Below are 20,998 nucleotides of genomic sequence, written 5' to 3'. Positions count from 1 at the left end.
AGAATTGTCTTATGTGAAGATAAAAAATGTTAAATCAGCTGAGAATACTGCAGACTATCTATAATTTTAAGATGAGGTAAACGACTCCAAAGGTGTAATTAAGGTACAGTAAATTTACCTATCAATTAATGTGCTGGTTCAATCCATGCAGTTTTGATCCTGATTACTACAACTGCATACTTTTCTCTTATCAAATTACAGCAACACAAATTGTCTGTTATCATCAAGGTTTCGATACCGATTCAGTGCCATCTGTATGTAAAATTAGCATCTTCAATTTCATCTCAGTTTCCAGTAATGAGAATGCACATTTGGCACAACTAAAATAGCAACTTTATCCAAAATCTTCCTAGAAAAAAGTTCTTATAAAAGAGACTGCATCTGCCAGCAGTTGCCAGATGTGACTGATTGCACATTATTATATAATAAAGAACATGTAAACATAATTTAGTTCCAATTTTGAAGATAGTTATTTTTATTAAAATCAAAAAGTCTATAAACTCATACAATTATATGTGCAATTAGTAAAGATTTCCTATGCAAACAAGAGTGAATGGGACATAGAACAAATAATGGAATTATTAATTATCTCTTTTGCTGACCAATTTTTGTTAATTTCATATTTCATCAATGCACACACAGAAACTACAGTTCATAAAAATCACAAACACTTATTTGTCTCACCATCATTACAAACTGAATGATCCATGCTCAGTAATGCTGACTGATATCTAGGTCCTTATGCAGCTGACAATGAGACTAATTACCAGGTAATGACAACTAAGGTTTTACACTCTGAGTTATGACAATGGGGTGTTAGAACGATTTTTCAATTGAGACCTGATCAAATAAGTGAGTCAGTCATCGGGAACTTATCAAGTAAGCTGCAACTTTGGATGCAGCGGGGACTTTGCCAAATGAACATGTCAGTGATGGGCTATCTTTCAAGCTATAAATTCATGATCTGTGAAAAGCTGTGCCTGTGATGAAACCCCACCCCCTGTACCCCATCACCCTGGCACCAACACCACTTTTGTATTATAATTGTTCACAACAGTCTTCTGAATTACTTTGCTCTGTAGAAATGAGATCCCATCCCTTTACTATTAATGAAACAATGGTCTCTTAATTAAGACACAGGAAAGAACCGACAACTACTAAGACTTCAAATCGAAACAATGAGTGGTTGAAGTACTGACAAGGAGACAGGAGGCTTAGTGAGTATGCAAATGTAAACTCTATCCCCAGAGCTAAAAATGCAGAAAATTTTAGATTCCAGATAGTGCCGAGACAAAAGAGACCAGGAATGGATGGTAATAGAGATTTACCTCTGCTTTTACTGACAGGTAAACGGGTGTGGGAATCTGTGTGAGATTTATGATGAGTGATCTCGCGCATCTTGTCATGTTTGTCTCGTCGCTCCGAATCCTGCTCTTCATGAAGATGTTTTAGCTTATCTATGGGAATCAACCAAACGGGGGAATTAAATTACACCATCATGTGATGCAACATGCCAAAAGCAGGCAACAAGCAAGGCAACAAGCAAGGGCTCATGCAAACCACAATACATTACAGACAGCAAGCAATATTTGGCTGGTACTGTAATTATTCTCAGGCTCCTAATGTAGACATAAAAAGAAGAGTAAAGGTATATTTCTCATCATTGAGTTATTTGTTCGTCTTTATTAAAGATGAAAAATAACAGAAAAAAATAGAAATAGTGGATAGTTCAGGATATCATACATTCTAGACAAGGAGTAACAGCACTATACCAAAGGCAGAGTGATGGCAATAAGTTGTAAATTCCATTAGCCCAATATAATGTACAAGTGTATAATGATACAAGCTAAAGAAAATTCAAAAATAATTTCAATCTATTATGATCAGGAAGCATGATGATGACAGAACACATCATGAAGAATTTTAAAATAGATTTGTCAAAGAGAACCCAAGTACTCATGAACTGAAGCCAAAATCAAAGCCATTCACAATCAACCATGCCAACAATGGGAAAAAGAATTATCATGGGAAACAGTTATGACTGGAAAGCATTATCATGGGGAGTTGTTACAGGAAGGTCAGTTATAATGGGAAAGAGTTATGACTGAAAAGCAATATCATGGGGACTTATTACAGGCATTTGAGTTATGATGGGACGAAAAATTATGATGGGAACAGAATCATGATGGGAAGAGTTATGACTGGAAAGCATTAGCATGGGTGGTAATAACATAAATCTGACTTGTGATGGAAAAGAATTAGCATGGGGGTTATAATATAAATCTGACTTGTGATGGGAAAGAAGATTGGAGAATTAATGACAGGAACCATTATCATGGGGAATTATTTGATAAAATCTGAGTTACCATGATAGCATTAGCATGAGGAATTAAAACAGGAATTTGAGTTATGGTGGGAAATAGAATTATGACTGGGAAGGCATTATCATGGGGAGTTATTACAGGAATTTGAGTTATGATGGGAAACAGAGTTCTGACTGGAAGGCATTATCATGAGAAGTTATTACAGGAATTCAAGTTATAACGAGAAACAGCATTATGGATGGAAAGCATTATCATTGTTAGTTATGACAGGAATCCGAGAAAAGCATTACCATGGGGAGTTAAGACAGGAATATGAGTTATGATGGGATAGAGGGTAATGACAGGAAACAGTTTTGGTATGTAAGATGTTTCACACTTTTGAAGCTGATGTGATGATATGTGGTCGACGTTTTTTTATGATATTGAGAATATATGTAGCCAATGTTTTCCATGATAGCTAATTGGATGATGTGTAATCAATATTTTCCATGATTGCTAATTGGATGATATGTAATCAATATTTTCCATGATAGCTAATTGGATGATGTGTAATCAATGTTTTCCATGATAGCGAATGGATGATGTATAATCAATCTTTTCCATGATAGCTAATTGGCTGATGTGTAATCAATATTTTTCATGATAGCTAATTGGATGATGTGTAATCAATATTTTCCATGATAGCTAATTGGATGATGTGTAATCAGTGTTTTCCATGATAGCTAATTGGATGATGTGTAATCAATGTCTTCCATGATAGTGAATGGATGATGTATAATCAATCTTTTCCATGATAGCTAATTGGCTGATGTGTAATAAATCTTTTCCAAGAAAGCTAATTGGATGATGTGTAATCAATGTCTTCCATGATAGCGAATGGATGATGTATAATCAATCTCTTCCATGATAGCTAATTGGCTGATGTGTAATCAATATTTTTCATGATAGCTAATTGGATGATGTGTAATCAATATTTTCCATGATAGCTAATTGGATGATGTGTAATCAGCGTTTTCCATGATAGCTAATTGGATGATGTGTAATCAATGTCTTCCATGATAGCGAATGGATGATGTATAATCAATCTTTTCCATGATAGCTAATTGGCTGATGTGTAATAAATCTTTTCCAAGAAAGCTAATTGGATGATGTGTAATCAATCATTTCCATGTGGTAATTAAATATGTGGTCAGGGTTTTCTATGAGTGGAATTGGACGATATGTAACCAATCTTTTCCATGATTGCTAATTGGATGATGTGTAATCAATGTTTTCCATGACAGCTAATTGGATGATGTGTAATCAATCTTTTCCATGAAAGCTAATTGGATGATGTGTAATCAGTCCTTTCCATGTGGTAATTAAATATGTGGTCAGGGTTTTCTATGACTGGAATTGGACGATATGTAACCAATCTTTTCCATGATTGGTAATTGGATGATGTGTAATCAATCTTTTCCATGACAGCTAATTGGATGATGTGCAATCAATGTTTTCCATGATAACTAATTGGATAATGAGTAATCAATCTTTTCCATGACAGCAAACTGAATGATGTGTAATCAATGTTTTCCATGATCGGTATTTGGATGATGATATGTGATCAATGTTTTCCATGATTGCTAATTGGATGATGTGCAATCAATGTTTTCCATGACAGCTAACTGAATGATGTGTAATCAATGTTTTCCATGATCGGTATTTGGATGATGATATGTGATCAATGTTTTCTATGATTGCTAATTGGATGATGTGTAATCAATCTTTTCCATGAATGCTAATTAGATGAGCAATGCTTTCCATGATTGCTAATTGGATGATACATAATCAGTGTTTTCCATGATTGGTAACTGGATGATGATATGTGATCAATGTTTTCCATGAATGGTAATTAGATAATCAATGCTTTCCGTGATTGCTAATTGGATGATACATAATCTATGTTTTCCATGATTGGCAATTGTATGATGATATGTGGTCAATGTTTTCCATGAATGGTAATTAGATAAGCAATGCTTTCGATGATTGCTAATTGGATGATACATAATCTATGTTTTCCATGATCAGTAATTGGATAATGATAAGTGGTCAATGTTTTCCATGAATAGTAATTAGATAATCAATGCTTTCCATGATTGGTAATCACATGATTTGTGACCAATCTTCTCCATGGCTGCTAATTAACTGATGATGTGTGGTCAATCTTTTTCATGACTGCTAATTTTTGCTGATGATATTGTGGTAAATGTTTTCCATTATTGCTAATTAGATGATGCTACGTGGTCATACTTATCCATCGCCTAACTGGCTGATTATATGTAGGAAATTTTCCATGTGATTGCTAACTAGCTGATGGTGTGTTTTTCCCATAACTGCTAATTAGATGATAGTCTGTTGTGAATTTTTCATTGATTGCTAATTAGATGATGATATGTGGTCAATGTTTCCATGACTGCTAACTAGATGACAATATGTGGTCAATGTTTCCATGATTGCTAACTAGAGGACTATATGTGGTCAATGTTTCCATGATTGCTAACTAGAGAACAATGTGTAGTCAATGTTTCCACGATTACTAATTAGATGACAATATGTGGTCAATGTTTCCATGATTGCTAATTAAGTTGTATGTGGCCAACCTTCTCTATGATTGCTTTAGATGATGGTATGTTGTCAATGTTTTCATGATCACTAATTAGATGACATTTAGTCAATCTTTTTCATGATTGCTGATCAATGAAAAAATGTGGTCAATATTTTCCACGACTACTAATTAAACATATGGAATAAGGCAACTATACATGCTGCCATGCAAATGATCAGCAAGCATGGAAAGAACGGGTCTCTTCTGAGGTTGTTTTTTTCAATCACAGATTGCAAGTAATGTTTCAATAGGACTCTAATCACTTGCATATAAAATAATGCAGCAATATACTTTTTTCCCCTGGATGGGTAAGTCTTTAATGGAAAGAACCAAATAAAAATGAAAGACAGTTTAGGAAATGATCATACAATAGAAAAATGTATCCATTTTTTGGCACTTTTTTAATGTCAAATATATACTGAATGAATTGCAATGTCTTGGACTAAAACAACTGAATTAAAAGCCAGTGTCATTTCCAAGTTGCTATTTTACTTAATCATATTGTGAATCTCCATGATTTTGAAATGTATTGCCTTTAAAGTCAAATATTTAAAAAAATATTACACTCTGTGTGTTCCTGACAGTCTCTCGAGTACATACAAAATGGCATGTTTTCTTTGTGTCAACATTTTCTGTTGGCATATTCCTTTTCGGGAGTCTGGGGTTTCCATCTCACAGCCCCATCTAACCTCAACAATTCTCCAACAGCTACCAAAGAATGGGGCTTGGAGTGATGGGGATGAAGACATGATGATATGCAAACTTCAGAAAATAAATAAAAGTCTACATGCAGGATGCTGACTGTAGGCATAGCAATATCAGTCAGAACCAAAAATAATGATGCACTCATTTTTTACATTTGCCTTGTGGAAACAATTAAGAGGTAAAATCATGCACAGCAAATGTAATTTTAAAAGCAAAAAATATAAAATGTACATCTCAAAATGTCAATTTTTCACTGCTAACATCCCATAATACAAATGTATGCACTGCTAGTATTTGTCTTAGCAGGTAACTGTATACAACATTTAGGTACCATCCAATGGGACTTTATTTTTCAGATTTGAAAGCCTTATATTTTCAGACAGAATAAATGAATTGCTAGAATGTGATAATGGTTCTATAAAGTAGTTTTATGTAACTATGATGTGAACCAGAGTGTATGGTTCCAACAATTAAAGTTTCAATAAAGCCTAATGATAATTTAACCATTTTAAAAATAAAAAATAAATACTTTCTTGAGTGGAAAAAATCTAAGAAACTTCTGAATATACTGGATGTGATATTGATACAATAGTTATCAGGATACTCTTTACATGATAAATGGAGTGTAAATGAAAGCACATGCGACAAACAACTGGAGATAACTCACTTCGTAACTGCTCAGCTTCATTGTGGTTCTGTTTGACTGCCTGCTGGGATTCCGTTAGCTGCCCTGGGAACAGACCAATCCCAATTAATCCTTGTAGACTCTTTTGTTTTACATTGCACTAATGTATTTTCACTTCATACTCAATTCATTTTGTACGTATGAGTTAATTCCAATCAGATAAATGTTTAGTTGTTAAATTCATACCACAGAACAGCAAAAATGTGAACTTATGATGATGTTCTAAATGAAGCTGTATGCCATAATTTCTACCAAAGAAAATATGGGGCATTTTTATTGGTTTAAATTCCTGATAAGATGAAGATGGCTGCATTGTGTTGTGTGACAAACCAGCAATACAATCTGATACTGTCCAGCATTTTGTTAACGAAGTCATTTTACGGTTCAACACATTTAATTCTTTCACTTCATTAGCATATTCATTTGTATGTCAAATATGATAGTGCTGATGACAGAATTTAAATGTAATAAAAACTGTAATTTCTTAAAATACAGATATTTTGTTTATAATAAATATATGATTCAAATAAAACCTAAAATATAATTGTTTAAGTGTCTAAGGCATGTGCAGTTAATTAAATGTTATAAGCAATCGCTGCTGACATGTGATTGGTCAGTACCTAGCTGTGGTGGAAAGGTAGTAAGGTCAACTATCACAGTACTAAACCTGTGTCTTGTCAGCCCTGTGCTTTTTATGTAAGTGAGACAAGGAAGAGAAGGAATACTGAGGCGTGATTATTGTCATTTGTTTTAATCTCTTTTATGTATAAATAATAATTAGGTATAAAATTAATTATGGGGTCTAAGAGTGATACTTAATAGCAATGACAACATTTATTGACCTAGAAAATGACCACAGCCCACATATAGAGTCTGCCCTGTGCTTTATTCCAAATCTAAACATTATTGCTAGTTCTCTTTCTACAAGAAACTGGCCATGGCCCACATGTTCAGCCTGCCCCTGTGCTATATTTCAAATCTTGAAGAGGGTAGGATAACATTAAAACTTCAGAAAAAGAGATAAACTGGTAATGAATTAAAAGGAAAGAAAAAAGTGAAACATTGTAGTTAATGAAGGGATGGATGGACACGTACACTGATACTAAAATGGTCACTATATTCAGATTCTGCCAAGGCTGGGCTTAACAATAAAATGACATGTTCTCAATCTGTACTGAGCTCTTTGTGTGGAAGCTGACATAACAGTCACTTTAACATCCAATGTCTGTCCACAACCTATAAAAATCTCAAGGTTAAATTTTTTAAACAGTCTTTTCTTGCAATAATATCAAAGCTAAAGATGGGGGCTGCTACATGCAGGTCACAGCCACCTTCTCGCACAGCCAAATTTTCCCAGGTAAAATCTTAAGAAATTTTTTTCTGATATGGTAAAGCTATGCCATGTACAGTTAGTTATATCTCTTTACAACAATGACCGATGAGTGATATTTGATCAAAATGAAGCACTCACTTAACATTTAATGCAAATCTATCTGTAGCTTGTGGTACAACGTGTAAATAAATCTATCTTGGTAAATCACTGAAACTATGAAACATCTTGAAATTATTTATCCTATCTGGAAATTTCTTTTCTGCCACTCTTTCAAATTATATCTACCTTAAATTTTCCATAAAACCATTTTAAAGGCATTTTACAAAATAGAGTTATGCAAGTGATGCTCCTTATTTGAAACTATTTACAACGCATTTACTGAAATACCCCCCAAAAAGGAGAAAAAACGAAAATCAAAATTTCAAACCAACTGAAAAATGAAAAAAATAACTCAAATCCCCTTTTTATTTCATACTCAAGCAAAACTGTACACGTTTTCTTTACCCAAAAAGTTTAAATCAGCTGATTAGCTCTACTGTTTCCTTTCTGGTCATTATCAATTCAACATTAATTCAAATAAACTAAATAAATAAAATTAAATCAAAATCACTTTGAAAACAAACTTTTATATTAAAAAAAGGTATCTTGGATAATACTTACCTGGTCATGAATTAGGACATCCACTACCTCAAAAATCCAGCCTGCCCTAGCCAAAGATGACCTTAAGCACAAGTTTTTGTCCCTTTATAACAAATTGGTGATAAAATACTGTTTGCTTGCCATGATGAAAGTCAGACAAGAGTAGTCTTCCTTGGATAGAGAGACTGATGCCAAATCTCATCAATTCTCACTACTTGAATGGAAGTGCAGGCTATTCCAGTGATGTATGAGAAGAGTTTGTGAGTGTGTATCTGTATCACAGTCTGGTTATGGTAGTGTTATTAAAGAAACATTAATTGTAAAAAAATGGTATTCTTTTCTATAAAGAAAACCCAATCATAACACACATCTCCCTGAATATATTGCATGCAAAGGGTATCCATAAATATCAACTGATGCATAAGAAAGGACGCATAAGAAAGAATACAAGATTGTGATGAAGACAGTATTAGAAAAGTGCAAGATTGTGAGGGAAACATGAGAAAGTGAAAGATTTTGAGGGAGATGGCATAAGAAAAGTGTAAGATTTTTTAGGGAGATGGCATAAGAAAAGTGCAAGATTGTGAGATGGCATAAGAAAAGTGAAAGATTGCAAGGGACATGGCATAAAAAAAGTGTAAGATTTTGATGGACATGGCATAATAAAAGTACAAGATTATAAGGGAAATGGCATAAGAAATGTGCAAAATTGTGAGGGAGATGGCATAAGAAATGTGCAAAATTGTGAGGGAGATGGCATAAGAAATGTGCAAAATTGTGAGGGAGATGGCATAAGAAATGTGCTAGATTTTGAGGGTGACACCACAAGTGCAAAGCTGTGATAAAGATGGCATAAGTGTAAGATCATTGAGGGAGACTGCATAACAACAGGTGCAAGATTGTGATGAAGGCAGCATAAGAAAAGCAGCAAGATTGTGAGAGTGACAGCATAAGTGTAAGATTGTGAGGGAGATGGCACAAGAAGATTGTCAGGGAGATGGCACAAGAAGATTGTCAGGGAGATGGCATAAGAAACTGTGCAAAATTGTTGGGCAGACGTCATAAGAAAGGGTGCAAGATTTGTGAAGGAGACTGCATAAGAAAGGGTGCAAGATTTGTGAAGGAAACAGCATACGAAAGAGTAAAAGACTGAGGGAGACAGCATAAAAAAGATGCAAGGCTGTTAGACAGCATAAGAAAAAGGTACAAGATTGTGTGAGAGACAGCATAAGGTGAAAGATTGTGAGGGAGATGGCTTAAGAAAGGTGCAAGATTAAGAGGAAGACAGCATTTTAAAAAAATGCAAGTTGGTGAAGGAGATGGCATGAGAAAAGTGTACGATTTTGAGGGAGATGACATAAAAACGGTGCAAGATTGTGAGAGAAAGGGCATAAAAAAGGACGCAAGATTGTGAGGATGACATCATATGTACAAGATTGTGAGGGAGATGACACAAGTATAAGATTGTGAGGGTCATGGCATAAGCAAAGTACAAGATTGTGAAGGAGACAGCATAATATAGGTTGCAAAACTGTGAAGAAGACAGCACAAGAATGAGTGCAATATTGTGAGGGAGACAACATACGAAATGGTGCAAGATTGTAAGGGATACAGCATAAGAAATGGTACAAGATTGTAAGGGAGACAGCATATGAAAGGGTACAAGATTGTAAGGGAGACAGCATATGAGAGGGTGCAAGATTGTGAGGGAGACAGCATTTGAAAGGGTGAAAGATTGTAAAGGAGACAGCACAAGAAAGGGTACAAAATTGTGTGGGAGACAGCATAAAAAAGGGTACAAGACTGTAAGGGAGACAGCATAAGGACACAAGATTGTAAGGGAGACAGCATAGGAAAGAGTGCAAGATTGTAAGGGAGACAGCATAAGAAACAGTACAAGACTGGCAGAGACAGCATAGGAAAGGGTGCAAGATTGTAAGGAAGACAGCATAAGAAACGGTACAAAACAGAGAGACAGCATAAGAAAAGGTGCAACATTGTGTGGGAGATAGCAGTTTGTATTATGTATGATCTCTACAGACCTATTACGCAAGAAACTCAATTTTCAGTTGCAGAACATCTGCCTTGTATGAGTGTCTGGAGAAACCTATGTCATCAGGGGAGATCAAGAAATGTGATCTTGAGAAGTCTTATGCCACCACCTGAGATGTTAGACTAAGATGGCATGAACTTATATTTTCTGTGGGAAGGCTGTTAGGGAGAGAAAATGGCCTGCAATTAATCATTATCTCCTCATATCTTGTCATTACTTGCTCTGGGAGTATAGGCACTTGCAGATGTGTTAGGCTTGGAGGAGGGATTCCCCATCTGCGAAAATAGGCACTTGCTGATGTGTTAGGCTTTGAGGAGGGATTCCCCATCTGCAAAAGTAGGCACATGCTGATGTGTTAGGCTTGGAGGAGAGATTCCCCATCTGCGAAAATAGGCACTTGCTGATATGTTAGGCTTGGAGGAGGTACCCATCTGGTGTGCCTTAGAGGGATCCTTCCTACTTCCATGGTCCTTCTTGGAAAATGAAGGCTGATATGTGGGCTTGAGAAAGATTTCCCTCTTTGGCAACCTGCTTCAGGGCCTCTATGTGGTGGCTATGGACTATTAGGTTAGAAGACAGAGGCTGAAACCTGTGGGTGACCTTGTATTGGTCTTTAAGCAGCCCGGACATGGATAGGAATGCACCTCTCTCCTTGAACTGGCGGTTATAGAAATAAGTATGGAACTGGAGAGTGTGGAGCTTCCTGTTGAGTACATAAGCCATTAAAGACTGACTCTCCAGTTTGTCTATTGGCAGCAGTCTCAACAGTGATCTTGATTATGTTTAGAAATATGGGCATCATAATTAGGTCAAGTATGGAGTCAATAGCTATCATGATACTAACCTGGTATTGCATTTTGAAGAAAGGTTTCTTGTCCATGCCTACTGAAGAAAGTTTCAACATTTTCAGGCCAGTAATATCTATGCCAATGGCTGGGACTTCAGTGTGAAAATCTGGGATGATCAAAGGTCAGGCAGATGCTAGATGTGGGTCATCATTACTATAAGAAAGGCCTGCTGATGCTTATGTGTTGAAGTTGCCATTTGAAGCTGTGCAAGACACCCACACTTCAATCAGACTATGGTAAATATTTGAAAGAAGGCTGATTATTCTTTGTCAAACAGTTGACAGATGTGTTGAATTTTGCAACAGGCCACTGACAGAGGAGAAGAAGGAGGCAGACATAATTCTAAAGCCAGAAGACCTCTTCAATGGATGTGTGTAGTCTTCACTGGATACGATCAGACTCAGTATAAAACATGGGTTTCCAAGCAAACATCTTTGAAATATGATGTGTGGGACAATAGGTCTCTTGTGATAGTAGTGAAAAATGATCAGGTGATGCAGGTAATCAGGGATGGGAATCATGATAATCTCCAGGTATTCACTTTGAGTGTCTTCAAAAGTCTGAGGTAGGTAATCAGTGTCCAGAAATGGGAAAACACTTGTAAAACAGCTGGGACCAATGATTCTTGATTTACAGGTGCCAGTTGTGCTGGGCATGAGACAAAACCAAGGCTGGAGTGTAGTGACTGGATACTGCCTGCATCTCAGGTCCAAGAATGGGTACAGCAGTAAGACAGATCACTGAACCCAGTCCCAATGGTAGATGGAGTAGGTTGAGACTGTACTAGAGCTGGCGTGGACAAAATCAAGGGCCAGCTGACATCTTATGCTGATGTCTGCTGCTGGATATTTATTATCCAGGACTAGTCCATGTGGGCCAATGTACCATGCTGACACTGACTTCATAGCCTGTTCAGTGCTGACAGTAGCACTAAGTGACAGCAGAGGTACTGCTGTTGAGCTGGTTCAAGATGGCAAAGATGGCCAGACCCTATTAGCTTTCTGCCTTGAGCTGACTGGGATCTGAAAAACATTGTTACCAGGTATCATCAGTAGCAATAATGAATGTGTCTGCATATTTATGGGCGCTCTACCACTAGCCTTGTTTAACTGCTTGGCCAGAACTGTCACCCATATCTCTTCAGTGAAGAGTGTGAACAGATATTACATCTACGGTGAGATCAACACCCATTACAGCTAGTACTGGTGGGATCATTATCTTGAGCTTGCCAAAACATTGTAAAGACCCCAAACTAACCATGCCCTTTGTTACCGTTATTTAAAGAAAAAATAGGCGTATGCAAAATCAGTCAAGCGTCTAGCTAAGACTACAAAAAAGTGGAAGAAATGTTTGAGAAAATTACTGACAGAATTTATTTTAAGGAAAAAATGATCATTTCCTGGGTTGAGTACTGTCATAAAATGTAAATACTATTGACTAATAAGTCAGCCAACCAAGATGGTTCCAATCAACTTATTCTGTGATGTTTCTCAATTTGATCTAATTGGAAATCAGTAAGAAAATTGATGGAGTATACTTTGCTGTCATGAGAAAACTACTAAGGACTGGTCATATGGTGAAAAGGCACAAAACTGAAGGCATCTGCCAGGCCTCCTGTGACAACATGCTGTCCAGGCATGAGTGAAGTAGTAATTGATGACTGCCAAGATTTAGCACTAATCACTCCATTCAAGTATAGAGCACTCTCATTTGATGTCCATCTCAGCAAGAAAACAGTTTTCAGCACTTTGATTCCTAAAACAAGCCAAAAGGTGTAATGTACATAATTTTAAGCAAAGGTTGGCTGGAGTGGTTCTAATGTATTAAGATTGGGTAGATCTTACACAAGTGTTAATTCCAAAAGGAAAAAGATGAAATGAATTTCCATCTTGTGTCAACCTTGACTAGTGAAAGATGGACATTATAAGAGTTAAATTTCATCTGGAATGGATACAAACAAAATATTCTACTTGTCACATTAGAATTTTTTAAAAAATTTATCTGAAGAAACTGCTGTTTAGTGAAATGACTCTGAAATACATCCGTCATTTTGCCATTGCCTTACCTGATGTCATGATAGCTCTGTAATGTCCTGACTTGTTATTATATGTTACATATGTACAGTAAAGAGTGTAATAAATATATATCATGTGGTCAATAGTGGTACTGTACTTCTTTCATGTAAAACTCTCATATTGGTCAGATACCAAGGTACAAAAAGTACTTGTTTAACTAGTGTGCTATGCCACCATCACAAACTTCTGTTCCCTAGCCAATGCTTTATGAATTTTAAATGATTGAACGTTATTTCACTGATCGATCACACCTGTAGACCACATCTGTGGGCATTTTGACATAAAAGCTATTTCAATGCTCAATCACATCTGTGGGCATTTTGACAAAAAAAGCTATTTCACTGGTCGATCACATGTAGGCATTTTGACAAAAAAAACCCATTTTATTGGTCAATCACATCGGAGGCATTATGATATAAAAGCTATCTCGCTGGTCAATCACATCTGTGGACATTTTGACAAAAGCTATTTGACTGGTCAATCACATCTGTGGGCATTTTGACATAAAAGCTATTGCACTAGTCGATCACATCTGTGGGCATTATGACATCAAAGCTATTTCACTGGTCAATTACATCTGTGGGCATTTTGATATAAAAGCTATTGCACCGGTAGATCGCATCTGTAGGCATTTTGACAAAAAAGCTATTTCACTGGTCAATTAAATCTATGGGCATTATGACACAGAAATTATATTTCACTAATCAATTTTTCAGTCATATCACTATGATGTCTGCAGTGTGTCAGTTTATAGTGATGTCTAGCACTGGGGCATCATGCTGCAGACATGTAGCATGATGTCCAACCCAATCACATTATCCTGACACCAGGCCGACCAGTCCTAACACTAACCTCTTAATGCTGAACGCCAAGCGAGGCAGCTGTTAGTATCATTTTTGTCAGTCCTAACACTAACCTCTTAATGCTGAGTGCCAAGCGAGGTAGCTGTTAGTACCATTTTGTAAGTCTTTGGTATGACTCGGTTTGGGATCGAACCTACGACTTCCTGCATCCGAGGTGGATGGTCTAACAACTAGGCCACCAGAGTGGTTCAATCACACCTGTGGGCATTATGGCATAAAAATGACATTTCACTAATCAATCGCATCTGTGGGCATTTTGAAAATTAAGGAATGTATGTGCTTGTCTTGGAAGTGTCACAGCATTCGTCGGAAGATTTGCATTTTCCCAAACCATAATGCATGATTTTAATTCAAGTTATTTTGTGTAAACCACTTTTCTTCTTTCACCCATGGAGACTATGACCTTTGACCTACTGAACAAAAAAATTGATAGGTAGCTGTCTCAGATGTAGTCTATCAACAAAGTTTGGTCAAGATTCATTTACAGTTATTTTCTTTCAACTGTCTTTGTTCTTAGCATGTTTCTGACCTAGGCCTTTAACCCCAAACGTTGTTAGTTGTCTTCCTTGTCTCAAATGTAAATCATTAACAAAGTTTAGTCAAGTCATGAAGTACAGAACTTAAATGATTTTGTGAAAATAATTGTCCCTACTTTCAGTCCTTGTCTTTTGGACTGTTTGATCCCAAAATGAATACGTGTGGAAAATTCTGACCATTTGTGCCAAACTGATATATGGATGGATAAACATATAAATGGTAGGCATATACTATTATGATACAGGCATATTAACCTAACAAAGTAGTCATGTGACAAAGATAATTATTATATCCTTACTCTTAGTATCTTGCAGATCTTCCAGAGTTATCTTGTGTTTACTTCTTGTTTCCTCAAGTTCACCTAAAGAACACAAGGAAAGTTTAAAATCACAATACAAATTACTTTGGACCATTTAATTAATTGCCTGAAATTTTCGTCATAAAGTCATTTAACTTTTGCATGCATCTTTGGCTCAGAACAAATACAATCATAGAACCAAAAAGCATTGAAAACATGATCAAAAATGCAATAAGGATGAAACTTGTTTAAGTTAAAACCTTGACGGAATTCATTCAAATCTAATCAGAGAAGTTTAAGGCCTATACCATTGGAGTGCGAGAACTTCTATACTAAATGATCACAGATAAAGACTGGCATCAGAAATTTAATATAGGCAGTCAAAATATCTTCTTTTTCTTTCCTTCTTATCAGTATGCCCTTAAGCTATTCCATCAACATATCTAGGGTACTGACTTGGTTTGCCAATACAACCCCACAAACAAAACCCAAAACAAAACCATCCATCACCTAAGAAACTGAACTCGAGGACTGCCAATAAAGTAACAAGTATATCATGGGTTATTTTGCATGCTTGTAATTTTTGATTTCCCCCATTCTTCCATATAAAATAAACTTACATACATTTATATAAATGCATTAACGCATAATTTACATGGCCTACTAGCTCACTGGTAGAGAGTGTCCAGCTATCTGATGCTTGTTAGGTACAGTAACAGATGTGAAACCTGCATTAGACAAGGACTTCTATTCAAGATGACAAATCAGTAGTAACTGTACTGTCAGTAAGACCAGAGTCTAGTGTTTACACTGGAAATAAAACATTGTTTATTTTCTATGGAACCCAAAAGCAATAATATAGTAATAAATGAGTTTAGTGGCCAATTAAGTACACATACATTCTGTTACTGATCAAAGACTGCATGAAGAAAACGAGACTAACATGAAATGAATATTTGTTTACTCAATACATTTTAAAGTGGGGATAATGAAGTCAGGTGGCAGCATCTGTACAAGTATTAGGCCAGACCAGAATAATGAAATCAGATAGGTACACCTGTAAATACCTGAGACCAGATTAGGCTATCGAAACAATTTAGCAAATAACTGAGAAATAATACCCCAATTCAGTTGTCTGTTCACCTTCTGAGTCTGGACACAGCATGGCAATCCTATTTTTTTAAATATCCTGATCTGTCTTTAAGAAGACATTTTTATATCTGGAGCTCTGTCTTTATGAAGACATTTTTATATCCTGAGCTCTGTCTTTAAGAAGACATTTTTATATCCTGAGCTCTGTCTTTAAGAAGACATTTTTATATCCTGAGCTCTGTCTTTAAGAAGACATTTTTTTTATCCTGAGTTCTGTTTTTAAGACATTTTTAACAAATCTTCCCAATAGAAGATTGGTAGAATATCTGCAAGTCCTCTTCTTTTGCACGAGTTTTCAGTGTGACCCATAATATTGTAGAAAAGTAAGCATTAAATAACAAAATTCCTTCTACTCTGATCAAAATTATGAGATAGCAATTATTTGCAGTGGAAATAAGAACAAATTTTCAACATCCATTGAAAATAACCTCCCGATTAAAGCTTATATTTAAGAGAATTAATAGCAAAATGGAATTTACCCTACAGTAATGCAACAGATGCTATGATGAATGCTTTTCACTACTCATGAAAAGGCTTAGTGGGTACTATCCATGGGAAATAACTGAGATATTGTCTACTGGACTTGAAAGTTTGGACAAATGGCAATCGAGATAAGTCAAAATGAATATATATTTAATTGCTATAAGGTGATGACACAACATGTACTTACTATTAGCCGCTTCTAAAGCTTCTAGAGTACTTCTATGTTTACTCTTTTCTTCTTCTAATTCATCTGAAAAACACAAATAATTATCACATAACATTTCTCACCATCACAAGGCCATATCATAAAATGTGAAGTTTATACTAAATGTAATATCAAACGGCAAACTAACTAGGAAAGTCAAATGTTTTTACTCTAATAATAATGTGATACGCAGGTTCTTGAACTTGCTGTCATTCAAGTGAGTTCTGATTAACTTACTAAACAATATTAAATATAATCAACCAGGCTAGCAAGTTATAATTCATTCCAGGCAGGAACTAAAATCATGCACGAGTATTGGTGGAGATATATATATTATTATTATTAATGATACCATTGATACATAAACTGGCTCTATGACAGTGAGAATCACTGGAAAATCCCACCTCAAATTTGGACATCAAAATTATTTTTTGTCACACATATGAAATTATTTGCCATTTTCATGCTTGAATAATACTGGATTCACAAGAAACTCTTGGCAAGATTTTCATGGATTCTGGAGATAACAATGCATTTAAGGTAAGTTAATCCCTAATAACAAACAAATATTTCATAACAAAGATAAAATAAAGAAATGTAATAATAAAATTTTGTATTTATTTTAACTGATTTATTCTTTGCTAATTGACGAATGAATCTAAACTTTAGGAAATATGTGAATATATAATATTTTGAGAGAAATGTCCTATACAATTTATTTCCTTCGAAAAGTGAAAAAATATTAAATCTATTAATTATTTCACACATTTATTATAACTTTTACTTTCTATGAATTTTGGAAAACAATAGAGTAAAGTGAGTAGAAGAGTTATGTAAGACAAAACAGATTACTCTTAACACTATGTTTGGTGGAACAACTGGTAAAATGGTAGGCACATTACAAGTCATTTTAAATGACCATCTCAGCGAATTCAGTTCAAATCATATTTGTAGTTTTATTCCAATTCCTTTGTTCCTTAACTAAATTTTATGTTTTGAAATATTGTAAATGTTAAAAAAAAAACAGATAAAGTTAACATGTTTATTGTTTAACTTCAATTTAAAAATCAAGCTTTATATGCAATGAAAGTTTGTAGAAGTCCATTCAGTCTTAAAAATTAGAGTTTTACAAACAAAAAGACCTAATTTCAAAAGATAATTTACTGGAGTAAACTGAAGTAACTTTGTAATGTGGGACAAAATATTTCATGACCTCTGAATAAAAACTGTAAATGTTACTGGATAGAAAAAAAGATTTACATTAATTTCACTGTGATTTCATGCAAAAGTTTTATAAGTTCTTTGGTTTTATTTTTCTGATGAAGAAACTAAGTATATATGAAAAGTGACATTAGTATATAGTCATGTACTCTGTGCATGTGTGTGTGTGTGTGTCTACAGAGGACACTAGTTTTACTGAGTTGTTGCTGATGTATCGGGTTTAGTATTTGTGAAGAAAGTCTCAGATAGGACAAGATCCCAATCAATAATTATGAAGACTGTGAGACAGGTGATTGAGATCAACATGCATCCAGACCTGATGCATAGTGTTGGACTAAGTAGACATAGTGTTGGACTGAGTAGACATCTTCAGGAGTATTTGTTCAAGAATGTGAGGGGATCTGTCAGGTCCTGTTATCAGGACATTACATGTCCAAGACACCCCAAAAGGTGTTAGGAGCTTCCTGTTATTCCTTAACATACTTTTAGTAAGACTATATTATAATAATGAAATATAATTTTGGTAATATACATAATGTATATATGTGTGTGTGTGTGTGTATATATATATATATATATATATATATATATATATAGTACTAGAGTAGTTTTGAAACCTTAACAATATAAATTTTAGCACATATATATCATTTGTCTGTGCAAATTTGATTAAAAAAATCAAGTAGAAAAATAGGTCACAACTCCAATATCTTATCCATCCCCAGCCATAACAAAGTTTATTAAAGATAAACAAGCAATCCATCCCCAGCCGTAACAAAGTTTATTATAGATATACAAGCAATAATACAAGCTGCATCATAAATACTAAACTTACATTTTCAGCATTAAATAACAAACCATCTTTCAAGCCATGAAATAAGTTTTAATGAGAAACTGCAAATGGCTCTATTTATGTAACCAGTTTACATTACAGTTTGTTCAATGGAACCTTAACATCATGAAGTTACATTGTCAAAACAATATGGATTCCTTTTCAAGCCCACTGAGAGAAAAAAAGACATACTAAGTGCTAAAATTTATATTGTTATGGTTTCAAAACATTACTCTAGTACAATTTGTTAAATTAAATAAAATAAAATAAAAAAGTACTGGACCGAAAGAAAAACTTAAAAATCTTTATTTGTGATTATCAAGTTACACTCTGGAACAGGTATGCATCAAGAAATAGCTGGTAATGCTTAATATATGCTAAAAAAGCATGTAAGAACTAAACTGAATCTCTCAGCAAACTAAACCTGCCACAAACAGAAAGCTTTGTTGATGCACAAGCATAAAGATAACATGATTTTCTTAGTGTTGTTAATTTTTTTATGTAAGGGGAGATAACTCACTCTGCAGTTTGGCCACATCTTCCTGTGTGGCTTTGACATGATCCTGTTCCTCCAAAAGCCGGTCTGTTAGTCAAGAGCAAAAACATGCAATGGTGAGAGAGGTGAATATGGATTTTTTTTTAGTTTGGTTCATATAAATATTAGGTCACTATTATACACTAAGCAAACTCATGGACATCAACATTAACATGAGCAAAGAAAAATTGCATTGCTATACATGTCTTTATTACTAAAGATACAATCATTACAATTTAAACTACTTAAGAAATCCAAATATAAAGCAAGCTTTCATAACACCTAATGTCTACTTTGCAATATATATTTTTTACATGCTTTCAATAAGTATCAACTGTTATAAATGATTATGTTAATTAATTAAAAATGGGCTGAAATTTAAAACTACCCACTGTCTTGTTTATATACAAGTGAAGTTTCATGTTGGTAATTAGATATATAGTCAAGAATACATTTTATATATTTGGTAATTCATTCATTGCACTTTCAGAAGGTGGTATTGTCTAGTCTGGCAAAATTCATTTTCCCTATTTTAATAGCTGCTATGTATAATGTACTTTAGACTAATTCAGGCTGATTTTTTAACACAAGGGAGCAGTCATTTTAGTTAGCAGTGTGCTTAAATCATGTAAAATTTCCAAAAGTACAATATCCAAAGGAAATATCATCCACATTACATTAATGTAGCATAGAGGTATGCCAACATTCTCTCCACTGTGCATGTTTTAAATGCGAACTACTTCACCTTACATACATCACTCTCTCTCATAAGTACATATTATCTGGTGGGCGCTCCCTAAACAAACAACCGAGTCAAAAGGGAGAGGTATGTTACAGCAACTCGTGATTGCTAAACTCTTGTTATCATTTGATCAAATTATACACAAATCTAAATTAGGCAGAAACAATAAGAAAACAGAAAATTAAATAAATTACTTTTGAAACAAGTTTATACCATTTCTTTTAAATAATCAAGCATGCCAACCTCGACATAAGTATACATGTAGTTTTTGTTAAAATAAGTTTGCCTAAATAAATGCACTTAGAACTTACCTCGTGCATCTCAAAATGTTTCGGAGTTGTGGGTCGGCTTATATGTGGGTCATGCACTTTTGTAGTGTTTATACCTGTTCAGTTTGGGGTTCGTCTTATACGTGAATGGGTTTATACGTGAGTATATATGGTACCTAGTATGTTAAAACATGGATTTATACTTTGTTAGAAAACACATTACTGAATGTATTGTGGATACTGATAACAAAATTCAACAACAACTCCAAAAGATGAAGAAAATTGGATGTAACTACGAAATTTAGGTAATAATAACGTTAGAACTATACATATGTAAATCATCAATATCTAACTTACCCCTGAGATCTAAGATTTGCTCTTTTACTTCCCTTGTGGTTATCTCTGCTTTCTTAAGTTGGTCTGTCAAGAAAACAAGTTCACATACATCTCTGATCCATATGATAAGATTCTACAATGTTCTTGTTAAGTTTTAGATCCTCTTATATTTCTTTTCTATCAAAAAGAGTTGGATGTACAGGATCCGTTATTAAATTC

General features: G+C 34.8%; 1 protein-coding gene across 9 annotated transcripts in view; it reads right to left on the bottom strand.

Moving 5' to 3' along the window:
- Positions 1 to 20,998, bottom strand: part of LOC149789081 (uncharacterized) — a 209,356-nt gene that overhangs the window by 27,755 nt on the left and 160,603 nt on the right. For 5 of the 9 annotated variants that reach the window (XR_016424299.1, XR_016424303.1, XR_016424302.1 and 2 more), the window contains 6 exons: positions 20,801 to 20,863; positions 19,418 to 19,480; positions 16,827 to 16,889; positions 15,005 to 15,067; positions 6,341 to 6,403; positions 1,329 to 1,457 (listed from right to left, as the gene is read on the bottom strand). Coding sequence is in view for 1 of the 9 variants with exons in the window: in XM_089975266.1 (XP_089831392.1) it covers positions 1,329 to 1,457; positions 6,341 to 6,403; positions 15,005 to 15,067; positions 16,827 to 16,889; positions 19,418 to 19,480; positions 20,801 to 20,863 (444 nt within the window). In the remaining 8 variants the exon portion in view is untranslated. The remainder of the gene's footprint in view (positions 1 to 1,328; positions 1,458 to 6,340; positions 6,404 to 15,004; positions 15,068 to 16,826; positions 16,890 to 19,417; positions 19,481 to 20,800; positions 20,864 to 20,998) is intronic. The other 4 variants (XR_016424304.1, XR_016424301.1, XR_016424305.1 and 1 more) reach the window with 4 other exon arrangements.

The sequence above is a fragment of the Sinohyriopsis cumingii genome, chromosome 11 (assembly GCF_028554795.1).
Source record: "Sinohyriopsis cumingii isolate HCF-2022 chromosome 11, ASM2855479v2, whole genome shotgun sequence".
NCBI classification, from domain to species: Eukaryota; Metazoa; Mollusca; class Bivalvia; order Unionida; family Unionidae; genus Sinohyriopsis; species Sinohyriopsis cumingii.
This window is presented reverse-complemented; position numbering and strand designations above follow the sequence as displayed.